Genomic DNA, 20770 nt, shown 5'->3' with positions numbered 1-20770 from the left:
TAAATTGGTGTATATAGATATATATTGTATATATAGTACTTTTGTTTTTTTTTTTCTTTTTGTTGTTTTTATCAATTTTTCTTTGCAACTGCAACAATTTCATTTGAAAACGTCGCTTGACATAAAATAGTTCATATACACATACATACTATATAGTAAGTATTTTAACTCTCTGGCTTACATCGAAACATTCGTTCAGCTTACACGATACTAAAATCCTCCACTGCCCTGTTTATCATATCAATATATCAATATCGCATCCTATGACTAATACCTAAACGTACAACTTACAGACACTCATTCAGCCAATTCGTAAGACCTTTTATGGAAGAAGAAATGCTTTAAACAACTAAAACTTTATACATTTTTTATACACGCACAGCAGAAATCATAATAATAATAATAATAATAATAGTAATAATTATCATAAACTTTCGTCATTAACATAGAACAAAAGATAAACTAGACATCAACTTAGTGCTTATGAACTATCAATTAATAATATCAATATCAAAATATTAACCTTAACGTTCTTCGAGTTAAATAAAAAGAACTTTTTGATGGGTAACACACACATAAAACTTTCGAGTTAATTAAACAGAAATTTGGTTGGGTCACAACTAAAGATTAGATTTTCAAAGATTACAGATTTGTTTTTCGTTTTTGTTTTTAATTGTTTTAATTGGGCGCATGCGCCGTGCGCAGCTTGGCGCGCACATTTAGATATTCGGGATTGACATATTGACGCTCCTCGGCATCCTCGGCGTTCTGTTTCTGAGCCGCCGCGCCAACCTTCTGGGCACGCTCCATAATCACGCGTCCCAGCTCGCCCTGGAGGCCGGCCAGCTCCGCTTCGGGCGAATGCTGTTCGATTGCTGCCGCCGCTGCCGCCGCCGCATGCCGCTCCTTTTGCTTCTCGTAGGCGCGCTGCAGTTCCGTCTTCTGGTTGAGCACACTCTTGCCACTGCAACAATCAGATGGGAATTGGTCAAGGGATGTTTTTTTGTAGGTCTAATTTCAGTTTGTACTTACATGCGCGCATTGAACTTGAGCTCGCGATGCAGCTCCTTGCGATCGGTATTCTCAATGCAGGGATTGATCAGCTTCTTTGGCAATATGAGACCCTCAGCATCGGTCTGGACACCCGTGGGCGTCGCTGGCGGCGAACTGGACATGGACATCATGGTGCCAGTTACGTTCTCAGCCAAGCAATGCGTTCGCGCTGTCGTATCTGCAAAAAAAACACACATACAAAAAAAAAGGCGATCAATATAAATGTCGCTGACTTGTTGAACTTTCTTCAAGAATTGAAAAATAATCTGGCCAGTTACTAAGTTTAATTGGCACTTGGCCTTCGTTCCATAAATCAAACAATGCACAACAGCAGCAGCAAGAACCACGACAACAACAACAACAAGAAGGAGAAGCTCTTATAAAATACGAGCCACACAACAAGAGAGCGGCAAGTGTCTTGCCTCGACTTGGCTGTCTTGACTGTCGCCCGTTTATTAAGGTTAAATATTTCTTTGCATTCATGTCATTGTCAATTTGTTGTTACACAAAAAAAATATAACTACAACAACAGAAACTGCCTATCTGTTACAAAAAACAACTGCAACAACAACAACAGCTTAAGGCCAAAGGCAATGGCCGAGCAAAGCCAACCGACAAGTTGTCAATTTCAAGATTCTTTCTTTGGCCGCAAAACTGCTTTGTTTGCCCCCCGTCATAATAACCCACATTTGGGCGCACATTTCTGGAGCAAAAAAAATAGTATAAAGTATATGAAATAAAAAAGAAACGTTGGTTTAGGCCCAGAACCAGAACTTAAACTAGATTAATAGGTGTTGATAAGGGGACAAACTGCCGTTGAGAATCGCTGATGAGACAATCGCGAGATGTGAAAGTCGTTCAAATTTATGCGTATCTGCAATTTGTTCTAAATGCTTTACAAAGAATATAAAACTTAAACTAATAAAGAGCGTGAAATCAATGCGGAAGCCATTTGGAATCATTTCTGGTGGCATATGAACAAATATATTCGTATGCTCTGCAAAAATATGCTAAATAGTCTGTGGAAAGCGGGCAAGGGGGGAAATACAAACATACACGAGAGTTTTGCATATCAAATTTAATGGCCCTAGCTTTTAAAGTGTCTCAGTTCAACGGAAATGTTGGCATCGGCCCATTATATTTATATATATGAGAAAACATTTGCAGTGCTTCAATTTTATAGTTTGTTGAGGAATTTCGAGGAAATGGAGCGCTATATTTTCATATGAACATCTTTCCTGTCTGATTTTATTATATTATATTAGAACTGAATCTATATACCCATATTCTAGCTGGGGTTCAGTGCTAAACCTTATCAGAGTATTAATATAATCGAACAAGATATCCGCATACCAAATGTGCTTCATTTAACTCTCATAGCTTCTTAGTTCAATGAGGTGCAAAGTGGATTAAAGCAGCACAGGCAACAAAATTAGAGATAGAATATGTTTATATTGATGAAAAGAACCTAAAAGATGCCTCTTTGAAGCTTAAGAGTGGTAGAATATACAGTCCAGCATGTGAAAAGCAAATTTCCTCGAAATTTCTGAGTTCCATAGTCCAGATAGTTGACTGGACAATAGTTTATAGTTAAAGGAATATAACACAGTTGAAGCATTCTCATATTAAATTTGCTGTCTTTAACTTTTTCAATCTCCTAGTTCCATAAAGAACTCTATTCATAGCCTAAGAATTTTTCGAGTGTAGTTCTTTAGGTTGCCCAGTTCGTTGGGGCTTAGTCAAATGTTTATCATAAAATGAAAGACCTAGGCGGCTTAAGGCAAAACAAAGCGTTTGCATTGATTGCTGCAACTGGAAAACTGAGCATAGTTTTTCATTATTAACCCATATGCATATGAATGGAAGCGTAAAGTTTTCAATTATGCTATATGTCGCGGCATCTGAGATATGAGTTTGGGCTAACTGTACTCGAATGTCATGCCTAGTTTAACTTGAAACGCGCTTAGTTCTATTAACTTTCTTGCATTGCGGGTCATAGGAAATAAACACAAATTTTCCATGGCCATAAACTTGTTTCAAGACAAACAGCTCAAAAAACAAAAAAAAACTTTCATTCAGACACCTAAAAACAATGCGAGTGCGCTGCTTGTTTGCTTGATAATATTACAAGTTTTCGTATGATAAATTAAATACACACAGAGAAAGAGATAGAGATATGTAGAGAGAGCGAGAGAGAGGGGGCACAACAAGAAGTCGCCGCTTGCCGTTGTCTGGGGCATTGTGGGTCGAATTGGACATGGAGCAACTCGATGAAAACAAATTGCATATAATTAGCTGTTTGGCATGGGAGGGGACGATACCCTTATAAAGTCTCGACTGTTATTTCATTTGACTTAATTTCACACCAACACACACACACATATACACACGCACAACTCTAATGAGTACACCCATGGGTTCTTCCAATAAGGCAGCGCGTCTGCAACCGGGCTTTGGACTGGGCTTTGGCCTGGGGCTGGGCCTGGACTGCGCGAATTGCGCAAGTGAAAACTTGTTAGACTGCAGCGCGTAATCGTCATCAACATCGACATCGTCATCGTAATCGTATTCGCAGTCGTCCATGTCTGCATGCCCAACTGTGGCAGACTGAAAACCATTTATAGTGTCTGCCTGGCAGTGCATTGCATTGCAACCGCCTCCAATTGGTGTGAGGCCCTCCCTCAGCTTTGTTGAACCCACGGCCTTTTTATGCGCTTGCAGAGCGTATTCAGAGATGACACGAGTCGGGACACCTGGTTTCCTATATGGTATACATATTCCTGATCAGTCTGTCGAAAATGAAACTTTCGTATCAAAGCCAAACGTTTAATAGGTTATTAATTCTCCGTCTCTTTATGGCATATATATTCCTGATCAGTAGCGGGTACTAAATCCACATGCGTGTGAGGATATTCCCATTCCTAAAAGTCATATATATTACTGAAAGCTTTTGTATTGAGTTGCTTTATTCCTATAAAGTATATATAGTCCTGATCAGTAGAGGCTAAGCCACATGTCTAGAAGGGTCTTAATGGTGCGTCCCTATGAAATATATATATTCCTAAACAGTAGCGACTAAGCCACAAGTCTCGAAAAGTATTCTCCATTCCTATAAGGCACATATATATTCCTGATCAATAGCGACTACATAATCGATCGCAAATAAAACTTTCGTATTAAAACATTTTCAATCCAAATGTATTTGATAGGGTATAAATTCTTCGGCGTCTCGAATGCAAATGGTAAACATGTCAAACGGCAAATCAATCAATCAATTAAGATTTGCATATAATTTTCGATTGGGTCACATGACAATATGTTAAAGACTTTGCGGCATATTTCATAATTGCACAGCTGCTGGTTATCAAGAGCTGAAAGGTTAAAGGTTAGCTCGCCTGATTCATGGCCATTTTCCAAAAAGAAAAAATAATAATAATCCGCAAAACAAATGCCAGCATTTTAAACAAATTTAAAACCTATTGTTAAATTAGTGATAATTTGTTGTAATTGTGTGCAGCGACTCTTAAGAAATGGTTTGATTGATGGCTGCAGCAACAAATGTATGTGTGTATGCCCATTCGAACTTTGAGCTGCTCAATTGGCTGCTTTAAGCAGGCAGACCCTTTGTTGATGGCTTCACTGAAGTTGACTCGTTATTAACTGACACAATTAACTGACATTTCTCAATTGAAAGCAACTGCAGCTGTCTTTTAAGCTGAACGAATTGGTGGGCCGCTTGAACTTTTCACATTTTCCAGCACTGCAAAATAGTTCAAACAAACTCAACAAGAGTTTTCTAGATCACAATATCAATCTGAAGTTTTTGAACACTGACAATGTTATATATATTCACAATACTATATTATCAAATATTTGTCACGAACGGAAATGTTATTATTTATAATAATGTTAATAAGCACTTCATATATTAAATAAAGTTGACAAAATACCTTAATATACCTCAAATTTATGCCTAGGCTTTCCGATTATAACGCATTTTACAACACTTGAAAATATGAGCAATTAAAAGTCTTAATCTTGCTGCCTGCTCTGTGCACTTCATTTAATTAATCACTTGCGATGAATCGTAAATGCAATCAAAAACACGTTTTCGTATTCGAATTAAACAGGAAAGTTGACCAAAAGTAAATTTATTAACTGGTGAAGCACAACCAACTTAACAGCTTGCCAAAACAAAAAAACATCTGGCAACCCTCGAGTGTATATTTAGCTTTTTCCCAGGCAAAAGTTGCAGTTTAAAAGACCTTAGCTTAAGTTTGTTAGTTAATGAGACCCTTAAAATAAAGTCGTATATGTTGCAATTGAATCTAATCGATTTGATATTTTCGCGAGCGTTGAAACCTTTTTTAAATTGTGAAAGTACAGCCCATTTCGTAAATGGACTTTTTGATAGTAAGCCAATTAGGAGCTTTTAACTTATGAAGTCTTCAATTAAAGTTGTTTAAACTTCATGTTGAGACGCAGCCAACTTAACAAGCACAATAATTTCATGTTGCCAGATCGCTAAAAGAAAAATTGAAAGTACAAAATACGAAATGCGCATAAGACAATCACGAAAAATGAAAACGAAATACTATACAGAAGTCACGAATATCATAAATGAAAAGACATAAACTTCTTAAGTGTTAGGTTTTTACTCCAAATAATGTCAAAGTTCTGAGTAAATGTTATTTTAAATGTAAATTTCTCTTGTATTAGCCTGTTGCATTAGCCATAAGGCTAAGACGTCAATTGAAAACGCATATCTAATTACACAGAGTATCTCGAAGAGTTGATCTTTCAAAATAAGTTTTCTGCCGCATGTATTTTGCCCTGAGCACAAAAGATCTATGGCCAATATCTTGAAAAGCATCTGAAACACGCTTCAGCACGCATTTACAAGACATTTCGGATTATTTACGAGCAGGCTAAGACACACACACAAACACACACACAAAAGATTTCACCTGCACACAGATACACACGCAGGCAGGCAGATGATTTTTTGTGCTTAAAAAACGTATTTGTTTTGCTTTAGAATGGGGCATACAAAGAAGGCAAAGAGATATCGAATTTTTGTTGTTAGACTCACTTTCAAAGATCGACATGCGGCTCATGATGCTCGAGGAGATGTGCGGCACCGGACGTTGCATGTTTGTTGATTTATTATAAACAGATATAACTATATACTTATATTGTCAAGGTATGTAATAAGCAAGACGATGATAGCACTTGAATTTGGATTAAAAACAAACAAGGAAATTTGTAAGATTTCCCAGATATATAAAAAACACACCAAGACAACTGTTACTGAGTTTTTGCTTCTCCTCTTTTAGACCGAGTTTGACTTAACTTGGCTAATTGCCAATGGCAAATCAGCTGTTGTCTTATTATTTCTGTTGCTCTTGCTGTTGTTCTATGTTGCATCCAATTGCCTATGTTGGCAGCTGCATTCACAGGTGAGACTAAGACGCAGTGGCCACTTGTATTTTCACTTGCCCCACGGTTTGCTGCCGCTTTCGCTTTCGGCTGGTGTTCTTATCAATGCAACTTATGGCTTCAAACTGGCCCGGCCAGCTAGCCGGACTCGGTCGCCGACTCGGCTTCGGATTCGGACTTGGACTCGGCGTGGCAAATGCCTGCAATCGATTAACAGCGACGAGTGCAGCACGGCGACAGCCCACGTAATGCGGCTGCGTTTTTGCTATTTTAGGCTTCCTCATTTGTTGCAACATCAGAAAGAAAGCAAGAAAAACAAAAACGAGCAAGAGCGGGAACGAGAGAGAGATATCACCCGAAATGGGTGGCCGAGCGCGGGCTTATGCAATGCCGCGCCAATGGGGCGACAACTGACCCAAATTTGTGTGCCACGAATGGCAAAGCGGCAAGCAACCGGCTGGGGCAACATGCAAAAACGCATCCATTGTTTCATCCTGGCTGCCTGCAACGAAAGTGAAAGCTTTTGTTCAAACCCAACCCTTACAACAAAAGCCCAAAATCAAATTAGCAGCCTTGCAGCACACATGTGCAGCTTGCAGCATTTATACACTCAGCAATTTTGCCAGAATTTGCAGTTCAGCAATGTTTATAGTTTGATAAATATATCAACCTAGCCCATGGAGACGCTTCTTTGTGCCAAAACTCTAGCGCCTACTAATGAAGTTGATCTGATCTGCGACCTTTGTTAGGCCTTTGCTTAATATGTTGTTGTTAAGGACCTTATTCTATACAAATCTATACAAATTTATGCATAATAATTTCATAGCAGAAACTATTTTATGGCAAATATGTCCTTTAATATCAGGATTTAACTGATATAATAGGAGTAACAAAATATTTCTACTTAAATGCAAATCTTAGAATTTTCGACCTCATTTATAAACTGAAGCTGAAAAATCGAATAATCCTTTTGTTACAATATTTTTGCAAGTGCACAGGGAGTCTGCAAAGTTGCCTCATGTGGCATGTATCGTGTTGCCTTGACCTGCAGACATTTTGTTGTCGCAGCTGCTGTACACGTGGGCAAGGCCAAAGCTCGACGGAAGCTGCGTGTGTCGTGATTGGCTCTCTGGCTGCCAGTTGTGTGGGTGTGTATCTCTGTGTGTGTGTGTGTGTGTGTGTGTGTATCTGTGTGTATGCGCAGTTTCAGGGGCAAGCATAGGAGCAGCCAGTCAGCCCAGGAAAACCTCACATCGACCGCCCAGCCCTCGTCCAAAATGGCAGACGCCGTCTGGGCGCTTGCTGTTCGCCTGGTGCTAATTGGCTCCATGGAGAAAATGGCCGCTTTGCGGGCCATGGAAAACACGCACACAAATGCCCGTGCGAGGCAAATGGTCGGGCGAGAAGATGCAGCGTCTAAGACATTCAACTTCTTGTCTTGACTCCAGTCGCACAGCACAGCATGGCCCCAGCAGCATCGCAGCTCCACTCCAGTCACTTCTCCAGGCGGGGCGGGAGGGATGAAACGGTTTGAGTCTGAGTTGCAGCACTCTGGGGTTAGTTGGGGCCTGGTGGGGCAAAGCGCAGCGCGCCATTCAACAAACTCTAACTCAAATACTCCGCCTCAAAACAACAGGCGCACAGCAACCAGCCAAGGCTGACGGCGCGCAGGAGCAACAGGAGACACAAACAGGAGCAATGACGTACTCGGCACAGGAGCAGACGGCATTGTTTATACAAAACAAAAGCTTTGTGTCGAAAGCTTGAAAGCTCTCTCCTCGATGTCGTAGGAGTCGCATCGCCTCGTCTCCTGTTGACGTCACGTCAGCCACGTCAGCCCTGTTGCCAAGGGCTGCCAGTTGACGGCAGCCCTGTCCGCCATTTGCCACTTGGCGAAAAACATCAATAAATAGATTTCCCTGATTTTTCAACAGGATAGCAGAAAACGCCAACAACGACCGACAAATGTTTGTAAGCCAGGCAAATTCACACAGAAGCATTGTTGTTGTTCTCTCCGCGTGTGTGTTTTTAACGGATGAAGGCGGGCGGGGTGCGGGGAGGGGAACGTTTTCTTGCCCCATTCCAGAGGGGGTTAGCCGGCAGCTCTTATCAGCTAACAGCTGGGGCAACGCGTTGCAGCACAGTTCCCTGTCTAGCCAAAAGCTGCGCTACACTTGAATATACATATAGATACACATATATCTACATTTATATGTATGTATGTATATATATATATATATTATATAGACACTAGAGGAGAGGTCGACTGTCTGGAATTTATGCGCGTCCAAATATTTGCGCCTCTTAAGAGCCCAAAACTGATCAATAAACATTTTTATTTATTTTACTTCAAGGCGAAACTTTTGTTTAATTTTTGACCATAAAAATTGTTGATTTTTCAGCAATCGCAAAATTTTTGACAACATTTAAAAACAACGAAAGCTTGCTAATTAGAACGTTGCTGTATTAAATTTAAATAATACAGACAAGCGAAATTTTGTAAATATTTTGAGAGTAAATGAGCTATTTTGCAAGAAAATTGTTTGCTTTGGCCCAATTTTGTTTGTGTTTAAACAAAGGCCACAATTGTTCCAATTTCCGAGCAGCCATTGTCTGAATAATGTTAAAGATATTCCAATAAACAAAAGATTTATACACAACACAAAAGTTAACTAATTCAATAAAAACAACATATGTTAATAGAGCTGTGCCATATTCCAAGAAAAAACTAAACAAACTAATAAATAAATAATAAGAAATAAGAGAAATTTGCAAAATATTTGCGCAAGTTTCAAAAAAATATGCTAAATTGTTGAACAAAGGAATGAAAAATTATTAATAATTGTCTAGCATTAGAAAAGGCTACAAAACGATTGAAAAATTTTTAATTAATTATAATTATAATAAAAACAATAATTGTTGGAAATAGATATATTAATTATATAGATATATTATATATAAAAATTTCTCTCTAAATTGAAAACTCAATTTTTGAGGTACACATATAGAACAAGAATGTATACTTCTATATATTTATATGTAAAATAGATTATATTATATTTATATATATAATTGCATCAATAGGCAATCAAAAATTTATAATATATATATATATATATATATATATATATATATATATATATATATTTCTATCCCTTTTACCTTCAAAACTGAGCTTTTAATTTTAGAAGAAACCAAGTTTAATCTTCTGATAATCTTCTAGCTAGGCCTAACAAACGATTTCTCAAAATCGATATTTATCGACATTGTCAAAACTAAAGAAGATATCGATAAGCAAGAATATATATTTCAAACTTTCCAGCCTCCAGCATTTGTTTCTTCGGGAATACAAATATGCACACTTCCCTTAATACGGGCGTGATATTATTCACAATATACAATCTTAATCAATCGATATCGGAACAGAGGGCTGTCAAAATTGAATAAAGCTGAACTCTATTCAATTTTGTACTAATTAAATGATTGTAGCTCACTTTTGAATAACTTTTTAGGCACAATATATATGTTACAGGCAACAAATTAATCACAGAACTGCAAAAGGCAAGCCTGAAACCGCAATTCTCATGCCTATTTTCACACTTGTGTGATGCTTCTCAGTTATTGTTGCGACTTTTTATCGATCACTTTAAATAGAGCCAAAGTATTCCTGTGCCGCCTACGGAGACGTCATTGTCGGCGCGTGTTAGTCATAGCCATTTAGAGGTATTTAGTATTTGTATTTGTATTTTGTTATTGGTATTGTTATTGTTATTGGCTTGTTTGTCTGCTTGACATTAAACGGGCCGAGCCGACACACGCGACTTTTCAAAGAGCTCGACCCCAAGAGACCCGCCCACACACAAACACACACACACACACACACACACACACGAACAGGCGCACACCTTGTATGGAGTGTTTGTAGCATACCCTTTGGCGAGGGCATTTTCATTTCAACAGTAAGTATGTAACGTTTCGCAAATTTCTGTAGCAAATGCATCAGCTTGAGTTGATTAGTTGATAAATAAATGTATATACAAAGATTGCAACCATTTGCTAGATTTATCATATCATTTTGTTATATATATCTAATGTAGGGATCGATTTTCTAGACAAACTATCTTCTTTTAGTCGAATATCTGGATTGATTGTTATTTGTTTACTTCCTGATTGGTTCAAAGATTCATTTCTGTTCTTCTTAAAGTCAACGAGTTTACAAGCACGTCTCTTTGTTTCAGAAGCTCGAACTCAGCTCCCTTTTATCGTATGCAGACAGACAGACATCTAACATTTTGTGGACCACAACAGGCTCTACATATATTACTAAGGTTGGAAGAAATTGATAAAATAATAGATAAAAGAATCAATAAGTTCCCCAAGTGTCCCGACATTAAGCCAAATGAACGAAGAAGTTTCTTGTTTATAGAATTTGCCATATTTTACAGCTTAAGAGACAGTTTTCAGACTATTTTACAAAACTTAACAAAATAGACACAAGCTCACATAATGTAAACACAAATCAGCTTCAGAAAAGAAAGCATTTATTTTGGATTTTTATAAGTGTATTAAATCTGTGAGCAATTCAAAGAGAAGCTCTGCCTAATTTAGTATATACTTATATCTTTTTTCGTTCAACTTTAGTGGCGTGTCAGAATTTATTGGCGCGCTCATTTTGTGGCCCATTAGCAAGGGAGCTGGGGGAGACCCCCAATTTATACGCTCAGCTGACTCACGAATGAGAAATTAGCTGTGGCCCCCTGAAAGTGTCTTCCATATCGGATGGCTGTTGGTTGAGGTCTTATGGGAGTGCAACTGTCGCCCAGTGGGAGATGTGCAGCAGCCACCACAGGAAGTCGCATTCCAAAAACGCATTCACAATACACAGTTCACAATGTAAGTCAGCCGTAGCCGTAAAGTGGCTTACTTGGCTTTCACTGTTGGCCACACACTCACTCGCACTCGCACACTCGTTCATTCATTCAGTCTTTCAGTCAACTTGAAATTTTCAGCGCCGACATCGTTTGTCGTCTTGTTGAGTTTTGCGGCAATTTTTAGTATAATTTGTGGCCAGTTTTTTGCCAGCCACTTGACAAGTGCCACCAAAAGGAAAATAATCGTAAATAAAACCGGACACATTTGTGAATTGCGCAACAAGCCGAGTTTTTACCAGTCCAAAAGTAACAAAATTTTGGACCAGCTGCTGATATTACGAGCCCACTGACCTTTTCCGTGAATTGCGGTACGCCGTAAAAGAAAAAAACAAACCAGAAACAATTTGCTAAACGTTGGCCTGGGTTGGTGCGGGGGGGATTTGGGTTCCACACGTCGATGCGCGTTCCACGAACTGATCTGAAAATTCTATGGCTTGTTTATACAAAGCAGAGCATTACGCTCCGAGGCTCCCATGTGGCGTTCTCGGCATTCCCCATAAACAAGCCAACAACAACCCAAACACACACAAAGCACAACTAAAAGGCGGCGCGCATAAACATTTTCGATAAACAAATTGCGGCTGGCAGCACGTTTAAATGCAACAAAAGCCACTTTTATGAAAAGTGACAACTACGACTAGCAGATACCCTCTAGCAGCAGCTTTCATATCTGATCTGTATTGAATTCCCAAACCAAATTATGAAAGGTCTATCGATTGCCAACCGTGTTATCGCTAGTTTCGATAGATTATTTAACACAAATTTATTTTAACTATAGAAAGTATCGAGTTGTCGAAACTATCGATAGTTTTAATTAGCTCTAAATTAGTTATATTTCAGCTTAGGCATTTTTATATTTTGACTAAGTGTCTTCTTTCATTCCACTTTTCAGTCACATTGTCGCAAAAGCTGAAATAAGTTCTTATTTTTCTACCGTTAAACAATCGATAACAACTATCGTCAACTATCGGTAGTGGCCAAAGCAATCGGCATATACAAATATCGTTATTATTAATTAAGATTTCACAATACCAAAAACTCTTATAAAATTCCGCTGTCTATTCAGATAAGTCTGATTGTTGAAACGTTTTCTTATCTAAAACTATGAGAAACTTATAATCTAACGGGACCCAGACAGCCCTAGAACTTATCAGTCAATAAAACTATGCTCATTAGAAGCAGAAAACGTAAAAAGACTCTTGATATCTGAAAGAACTTTTCCCATGTGGCCGGTAATAAGCCATGGGACGATCAACATAGGGAGTATATATTTTGACTGTGTAGATGGGACTTTTTTAAAAGTAAGCTTAAATTCTGTAGCATGATAAAAAAGTTGGTTTGTCTATATTATAACTTTATTGTAGCTATGCTTGATATAACCATTGGATGGATACAAAAAATAATACAATGTGAATAGTGTGGGAGGAGATTCTTCTAGAGCTTTTAATCTCTACTTAAAGTGCAATAAGCTTTAAGCTATTCTTCATTTAATATTCTAGTTTTAGACACTTACAACCCTTTAGAACAAAACCTAAATACCCCTTACAACATGTTCGCTGTAAAGGGTATTAGGAACGCGTTTTAGTCACTTTTACGTTCGCATTTTTCGAGCAATTCAGAATAGTTAATTTAATCAAAATTTCGTAATCCCCCCAGAGCCAGCCAATCAACCAAAAATAGCTAATCAAGCAATTTTCGGTTGAGGGGAGGGGGGAGAGGAACGTGCGCTCGATCGCGGGAACTCTAAGAATTCGCCAGCTTATCAACATCGGACCAAAATATTCTACAAAAAAAGCTTTTCATAAATTCTTCATTCGAGAGCTCAAACAAAAGAATATATATGTATGTGTATACATTTATGTATATATAAAAGACTTCTTATGTGCTGCCTATAAAATGTATCTCAAGTTACGATAATCCCATAAATTTAGAGCTCTTTTATCTTAAGCAAATATTTGTTGCCCACAATAAAACATAAAATGTGTAGACGTAATGACAGATAAGAGGCTTTTATAGAGTTCTATCTCAAACGAGATACATGAGGCAATCGCCATGTGGCAGGCCGAAGCGATTCAAGAGCAGATATATATATACATATTTTTCTGAATGACGATCAAGTGTTATGATGAAATTCTGTGAATGTAGGCACTTTTATAGACTTTGATTTACTTTAATCAAAATGCATTCAAATGCAGCAATTAGCCAACGTTGCAAGCTTTTATGTTCTACGGACTGTAAAAATCGCCTTTATGGCCAAATTGACGCCATCAAATTTTCACTGGTCATTAACAATGTTTGGGCAGCTACTGTTTTGGGTTTGCTTAACTTCAAAGTGGTTCTGCTTAAGTACAAATTACGCATTTTTACGACTCTCCATAAACATGCGAGGGCTGATCTAATTGGGAACTGCAGCTAAAGCTATAGAAGATAAGCTGAAGCCCGATTTACAATTTCTATTTCACTATAAACTCAAGTTGGAAAAACCAAACAAAAACTGAGGAAAGTTTGTTTGAACCAGCGATTTCTTTTTTTATTTTTTGAGGGAGGCGAGCTGACAGCCCTGGCATGTATGGCACGTGATCATTTATGGCTTACAATGAAATATACAACTTGATTTCCTTATGGTATGCCAATGCCATTACATAATGGCCATTAGACACATTCGAGAGACTCCGGTAAGCCCCTGGCCCCTGCTACCGTATCCCTGGCGCTCGACAAGTTAGCGTCAAGATATTTCACACAGCGGCCTCTTTGAAAGAAATATCTTAAGCCATAATGCGTGTAAGCGAGCATTACAGCAAATGGCCTTCATAAGGCGGCTCTAACCGAAACCACAACGAAACAAAACTTGAAATTAGCCAATCAAAGCTCAAAAAGCAACGTTCGGCTTTTAACAAGAAATATGCAGCAGGTGTGTACCTGTGTGTGTGTGTGTGTGTGTGTGTTAGAGAGGGATGCAAAATACTAGACACATTTTATGTAAGCCGAACGAGACGCAGTCAAAAATCGCAGCACTTGACCAATAAAACACAGATTGCAACAATTCACGCAAAACAATTTAACAAAATGCGCATTCCAGTTACAGCAACAACAACAATATATAAAAATATTAACAAAAAGTAAACAATTCAAACAAGAGACGCACTTGGCCTTTCACTTTGGCCAGCCAAAGCCGTTAATGCAAGTACATACAAAAATACATACACACATATATAAACATATTACAACAATTTTATAGTTAAGATATAAACAAATATGTTGCCTGCAAACATTAAGAAAAGTATTACCTATCGCCAGGCAGATAATATGGCGATAGCTGAGCAACAAAGACGAAGACAGAAAACCACTGGAAGATAAGAAAGCGACAGAAAAGCGATACTTGTCCTGATTTGCAGCACCTCATAGAGGGGGGGGGGGGGGGGGGGGGGGGGTTTTAAACCAATGAATGGACAACTTAGGCTAACTTTTCCTTAAGCCGGCCTTCCTTTTTAGTTCCAATCTATTTCCTCGCTTTTCCAAACCCTATTATGCCTATGAAACATATGTATACATAAAATGGCATTAAAATATCTCAAATCAATCGAACACACTTTAAACCTATATTTTAGGCACATGTATATGTACCTATGTGAGATATTGAAAAACTAGGAAAAATAGAAATTTTTTTCAATTTTTTTATATAACCCTTAAGCGGACGTCTTCCACACATTGGAATCCTAGATAAATCAATATACTATGTGGGTATATTTATCAATTGTTTATGATGTACTATATTTCCCATTTCCAGACGAAGCATATACAAAAGTGCAATAATTCCCAATGGAATCTGGAAAATATCGTTCTGCGATATCCAAAGAATTCCAGTTGCAAAAATGTAAGCAAGGAACTTTTCCTCATACTTATGAATACTTGCTCATAAATACAGAAAGCCCTTTTTATTTCCTTGACTATAAAAGTGAATGTTGAACCTAAGAAATGGAAAATAAGCCAAAAATAGTAAACACTATAAAAATCCGAGGTGATTTATTCAAAAATCTCCCCAAGTGCTGCAAATAACAAAACATTAAAGCTCAAGTGCGCTTGGGCAGGAATTCCCGTTCAAAAAAAAAAAAATAAACAACAAAAACTTGATTGTTCCCAACAAACGGTATTTCGAAATGCTCTCATTCGTTTTGATTTTGTCAAGAGAGCACATTAGAATTTGCTAAGCTCATTAACGAATGTCTTGAGTACGTATGCACGCATGTATTTATGTACATGCATGTATGTATGTGTGTACGTATATGTTACTCATTAAGAAGCTCATTAACATGATAATCAGAAAACATTAACAGTGAAGCAGCGAGAACACAACAGTACGGCAACAGTGCGTTCCATACACATGTAGCATGGAAAATGTTCGCATGCAACAAGTCGCTTTAGATTGAAATATCCAAATGTTCACAGGAAATCATCAAAATGTGCAAGCGCATGTTGAATACATGTATCCAATAAGACTTTTTGACACACACACTCACACACACGCACGCTGCTCTTGTTGTTGTTTTGCTCTCTTAGCGCTGGTTGGCATTGTGGTTCGCCTGGGTGCCAAAAGGGGCACAAGTCGAAGAGACTGAGAGAGAGAGAGGAAGAGAGAGCGCGAAAGAGCGTCAGACGCGCATTTACAGCTGTATTGCTTATTTGTTCGCTTTGCCCCCTTCTTCAATTCGGATTTATGTTTTTTTTCTTTCCGTCCGTTTGTTGTTGCTGCTACTGCGTGCGGGGTTGCAAAGGCAAGAAAAATCGAAAGCGCCATCGCGACCGACGTCGGTTCGGTGCTGGTGGTTGCTTTGGACTCGGTCATTGCACAGTGGTTGCCTCCCAAAAAACAATGGATCGGGCGCACAGATAACGTGTACAAAAACAGATCGGAAAAGCGCGACTTCAACAAATTGTCTGTGATAAATGGATATGCAAGTATGTGTGTGTGCGTGTGTGTGTGAGTCAATTTACAGTTGTTAACACATTGTACCACTGTCGCTTGTGTTGCTGCTGATGATGTTCATGATGTTGATAATGATTATGATGATGAGTTGAAAAGTCAAAGTCAAATGCAAGACATAAAACAATAACAACAGCGGCAGCAATAAACTATGTACACCCTGTGTGTATACAATAACACAGCAGAAAGCAAAACAAGTTTTCACTTTTATTTACTTTTTTCGTTTTTTGAGTAACTTAGGCATGCTGAGAGGGGTGGCAGAAGGGGCTTGCCGTGTGGCATTCATTACCAAACGGCGACTCAATTGCATTTTGTTGTAGCTGCGGCAAATTGTGGCCATAATGAATTGCATAAGCCGGAATCGCAATCTCAGCCACATTTGGTCAACTGCAGACGCAAGAGTGAGTGTAAGAGAGAGAGAGAGAGAGAGCACTCGAAGCTCAAAACGCAATTGAAATAACACATCAAAATATGACCATTTAAGGCAGCAGCACATTCACAAATTCCCATATGCGGCTAATCGACATCATTCAAATGACAACAACAAAATTACATACATACAATAAAGCGCGCGCACACACACACACACACCACGCACCCGAAAAGTTACTCTGGCTGCATACGGTACTCGCTTTATGTACTTCATTCATTCATTGAGCTCGCGCTCATTCTCATTCTTTTGGTACCCATTGTTTTGAGTGGCCGTCGCGGCCTTGCCTTTGCGCTTTTTTCGCAAATCCAATTCCCATTCCAACAACATTTCCAGTGGGTTGAGTGTCGAGCGGGCACCGCAATTGGGAGTGGAAGTGGGCATGGGAATGGCGTCGAATTAGCTCATTTACTTATTGTTGCTATACTTTGCTCATTTTGGCAGCGGAAAAAGCACAACGGGAGCTTAAGCTCGAGCTCATGTGCGTCATTTAAGGCAATTGCGCTTTAGAAGTGCTCGCAACAACTGTTCAAAGATTAAAAAAAAAACACACAATGCGAATCTGCACAATAAACCCGTGTACTATGCTACAAAGGCTGATAAATAAATTGACGGAAGCAGTCAAGGAAAGTACATATGTACGTACAAATACAATCACATCATTTGCGTGTAATGCCCAATTAAATTGATGATCGGAATCAAACAGCAGATCAAACGGGCATATTACACAATGTCTTGGGGTTGATTGCACCCGGCGCACTCTCTCTATGCAGCACTAAATCAATTCTGATACGATAAGAGAATCCAATTAGAAGTTCATTGACGAAAATTCATATTGATATGAGTGTAGTGCGTTCCAGTGCGTCTCCGACTGATTTCGAAAGGGCTCTCTCTCTCTCTCTCTCTCTTTCTGTCTCTCTCGCATGCACAAACACGCACACATGTACATATACACGAAGAAATGAGCGCGCGGCTAGCATGCTAATCACAAGCACGAAGCAAAAAGAGCCGAAACAACAACAACAACAACAACTACAACAACAACAGCAAACAAACAACAGCAAAAGGCAAATTCGAAATAACAAAATTAACAACTCGCCTGGCAACTGGAGAACTGGGGAAACTGGCCGATTGCCACCGTCGATTGCCGTTTGTCGACTTGCTGCCCTTTGCTCGGCGCCTGTTCAAATAAGTTTCAAATTTTGACAAATAAAACCATGGTTTTGTAATTTACGAGCGCTATTTTCATCATGATTGAGCGCGGCGACGGCGACGCCAGTTGAGTGGAGTTTCCCACGCCCATTATTCACACTCAGAACAGAACGGGTTTCAGGACTCAAACTCACTCGCTCTCTCCCTCTCTCTCGCTCTCTCTATCCCTCTTTTACGGTGTACTTGGTTTTTGGTTGTTTGTCTTTTGACTCCTCCATGACGAGAGCGCAATAAAAAGGGATTATGTGCAAGCATGTTGCGTTATGTCTGTTTGAGTGTGACTGTGTGCGTGCTTTGTCGGCAGGGGCGGGCGATAAGCGGGGTTTGAGCGAACCGAAAGAAGCTGCAACATCTCCCCGTCTAGACGTTTGATTACCGGCACACAAACACAGGCGCACCCAACACACACACACACACACACACACGCACACACTTGCACTCAGACACAGGACGCAGCAACAGCAGAAGATGAAGAGCCACAGGCCAAGGCACAGTGAGCCGAAATGTCGTTAGATCGCCACCAAATGATAATTGCTTGGCCAATTTGTTTTTTTTTTATTGGTTAAGCGGATTTCTCCTGCGTGTTTCTGTTCTCTTATCAGTTACATTATGAGAGTGGAGAGAGTTGAAAGAGAGTCATAAATGTAAAGGTTTTTATATTGTGCCTGGCATGTTGATAAGCTGTGCATCGAAATTGCCTGGATTTATTAAAGGCATATTATTTGAAATTAAATCATTTGCGCTGGATTTCAGACAAAATTAGCACCTATTTTATCACTCATTCTTATTATGCAAAATCTGTCGAGTCTTTTTGGATGACGTACATATAGGCAACTAGAGGTCACAAAGGTCACTTGTGACGAATATTGCAAGCGTTTCTTTATCTTTCATCAAATCATGAATTTCTCACTTAAAATTGATGATAGTCTTTGTTATACGTATCTGAAGAGTACGCCTGTAATAAATCATTACGTGAAACTTAAGACTTTCATTCCATTGAGTTTTTCATTGTCCAAAAACAAAAACTAATTACGGGAATATACATATATTCACTTTGAAACCAATTTTGTTGTTTTTTGACTCAATTTAATAGAGTAACAAATTTGAAATATTTTTGAGTAAACGAAAAGATAAAGTGACAATAAAGATTTGACTTTTTTATTATTTTGCCTTGTCTTAATGTCGTTAATGGAATTTTTTTCTGGCAACAATTCATTAGTTTTCACATAATTCGTAAATGCAATTAAGCTAAGCAGATTTCGTAAATCTCCAAGTCTCTCTCTCGCTCTCTTTAAGCAGCCTCAATTACAAACCCCATTCGATGCAGCAGCTTAGAGAACAAAGGCTTAACGAGAAAAAAAAATAAATCTGTTATCTGATAAATTCTTCTACCTGACGTAACTCGTTTGCTTGCGGATATGCGGATATGTCATCCATATGCATGTGATTTCGTCACAGTGGATTAATCGGCTTTGTGTTTCTCATGCTCTTCTTCTTCATTTGAAAGCCACTTTAAGCAATAAAGATAAAGATCAAAAGGAGTTGCTTCATTTTTTAGCACAAACGTGACCACTGTGCGTGGCAGGGGACAGTGGGAGAGGCGGACAGAGTCAGTGACAGGCTTGTCAAGGACTGTGCACACTCGATGCTTGGCAAAGGTCACATAATCGGCACGGCGGAGCCTTGACTTTTGCACTTTCGTCAAATGTTTGCGCCGACATTCAAAAAGAAATCAAACACTGCACTTAAAAAAAAAAAGTAGAAAACGAGCAAAAAAACAAAAGAAACTCACCACACAGCCAAATGCTTCAAGTGTCGTCGCCTTCTGGGCGTCCTTTTTGTGCCGTGGTGAGTTTAGCGCTCGTCAGATGAAACTGGAATTTTCGTAGACTGCGTCTTTGCCAGCTTCTGTTTTGATTTCGTTGCTCTTTGTTGTTGTTGTTGTTGTTGTTGTATCGAATGCTCTCAGCTGCTTGCGTCTGTATGGGTATTTTTGTGTGTGTATGTTTTATGAATCCTTTTGTTTCGCATCTGCTTTTTGGCGCGCAATTTTCGATTGTCTCGGCGGCTGCTGCTGTTGTTGTTGTTGTTGGTGTTGTTGTTGTTGCTGTTGCTGTGTCAGGCACATACGCGAAACCGTCTTGTTGTTGTTGTTGTTGCTGCTGTTGATATTGTTATTTGCATATCACGTTTTGCTGCTTGCCTAATACGAAACAACAGCTACAAACACAATAACAACAAACAAAAACACACACAACACACACACACACGCCTTTTCCGAAAGGAAGCTGCGTCCGTTTTTTGTTTTTCTGTTCACTTCTTTCTTCGTTTAGTTTTATTTTGTACTTAATTTTTTTTGGCTGATTGCATTTTCAATTAACTAAGCAAATAGCACTCAATTATTGTTTCCCTGTTCGTTTGTTTTTTAGCTCTTTTAATCTGTAGCAAATGTTTGCTGGCTGTGGGGCTCCGACTCCGAGCGACGGCGACGCGTTGGCGACAATAAATCGACACGAAAAGGCAACGTCCGTCTCGTTTGCACGTTTTCAACGAACTGAGAGGCACAAGCAAAACAAAAACTCTCAGAGCCAAAGCAAAACAAGCGATTGTGTGTGCGCAAACACAGCAAGTCGACCCTCTAATACACTGCACGCCGTTAATTTGATGCGTCATATCTATATATTAAGATATTATTGTTCATAGCTGGCTATTGTTTTTTTGGAC

At 39.0% G+C, this 20770-nt stretch overlaps 1 protein-coding gene across 3 annotated transcripts; it reads right to left on the bottom strand.

The window, feature by feature from the left end:
- Positions 1-55: 55 nt before the first annotated feature.
- LOC115758954 (protein FAM107B) lies at positions 56-19987 on the bottom strand. Of its 3 annotated transcripts, none has more exons than XM_030699754.1 (3): positions 19839-19987; positions 1033-1231; positions 56-964 (listed from the first exon to the last, which is right to left on the bottom strand). In XM_030699754.1, exons 2-3 carry the CDS (start codon positions 1182-1184, stop codon positions 679-681), a joined length of 438 nt encoding a protein of 145 aa, XP_030555614.1. In that variant the 5' UTR covers positions 1185-1231; positions 19839-19987; the 3' UTR covers positions 56-678. The 3 variants fall into 3 exon arrangements, with proteins under 3 accessions (XP_030555614.1, XP_030555615.1, XP_030555613.1); XM_030699755.1 differs by lacking the exon at positions 19839-19987 and adding an exon at positions 17934-18018; XM_030699753.1 differs by lacking the exon at positions 19839-19987 and adding an exon at positions 6146-6566.
- Positions 19988-20770: the final 783 nt, after the last annotated feature.

Source organism: Drosophila novamexicana, unplaced genomic scaffold (genome assembly GCF_003285875.2).
Source record: "Drosophila novamexicana strain 15010-1031.04,08,12 unplaced genomic scaffold, DnovRS2.1 tig00000193-arrow-pilon, whole genome shotgun sequence".
NCBI classification, from domain to species: Eukaryota; Metazoa; Arthropoda; class Insecta; order Diptera; family Drosophilidae; genus Drosophila; species Drosophila novamexicana.
Note: the sequence above shows the minus strand (reverse complement) of the source record. Positions and strands in the feature narration are given on the sequence as shown.

Coding starts and splice junctions, on each gene's coding strand:
- LOC115758954 (XM_030699753.1), bottom strand. CDS start 6,206: ATGCAACGTCCGGTGCCGCACATCTCCTCGAGCATCATGAGCCGCATG. Junction 1,232..6,145: donor CCGCATGTCGATCTTTGAAA/GTGAGTCTAACA, acceptor TTTTTTTTGCAG/ATACGACAGCGCGAACGCAT. Junction 965..1,032: donor CTCAAGTTCAATGCGCGCAT/GTAAGTACAAAC, acceptor TGATTGTTGCAG/TGGCAAGAGTGTGCTCAACC.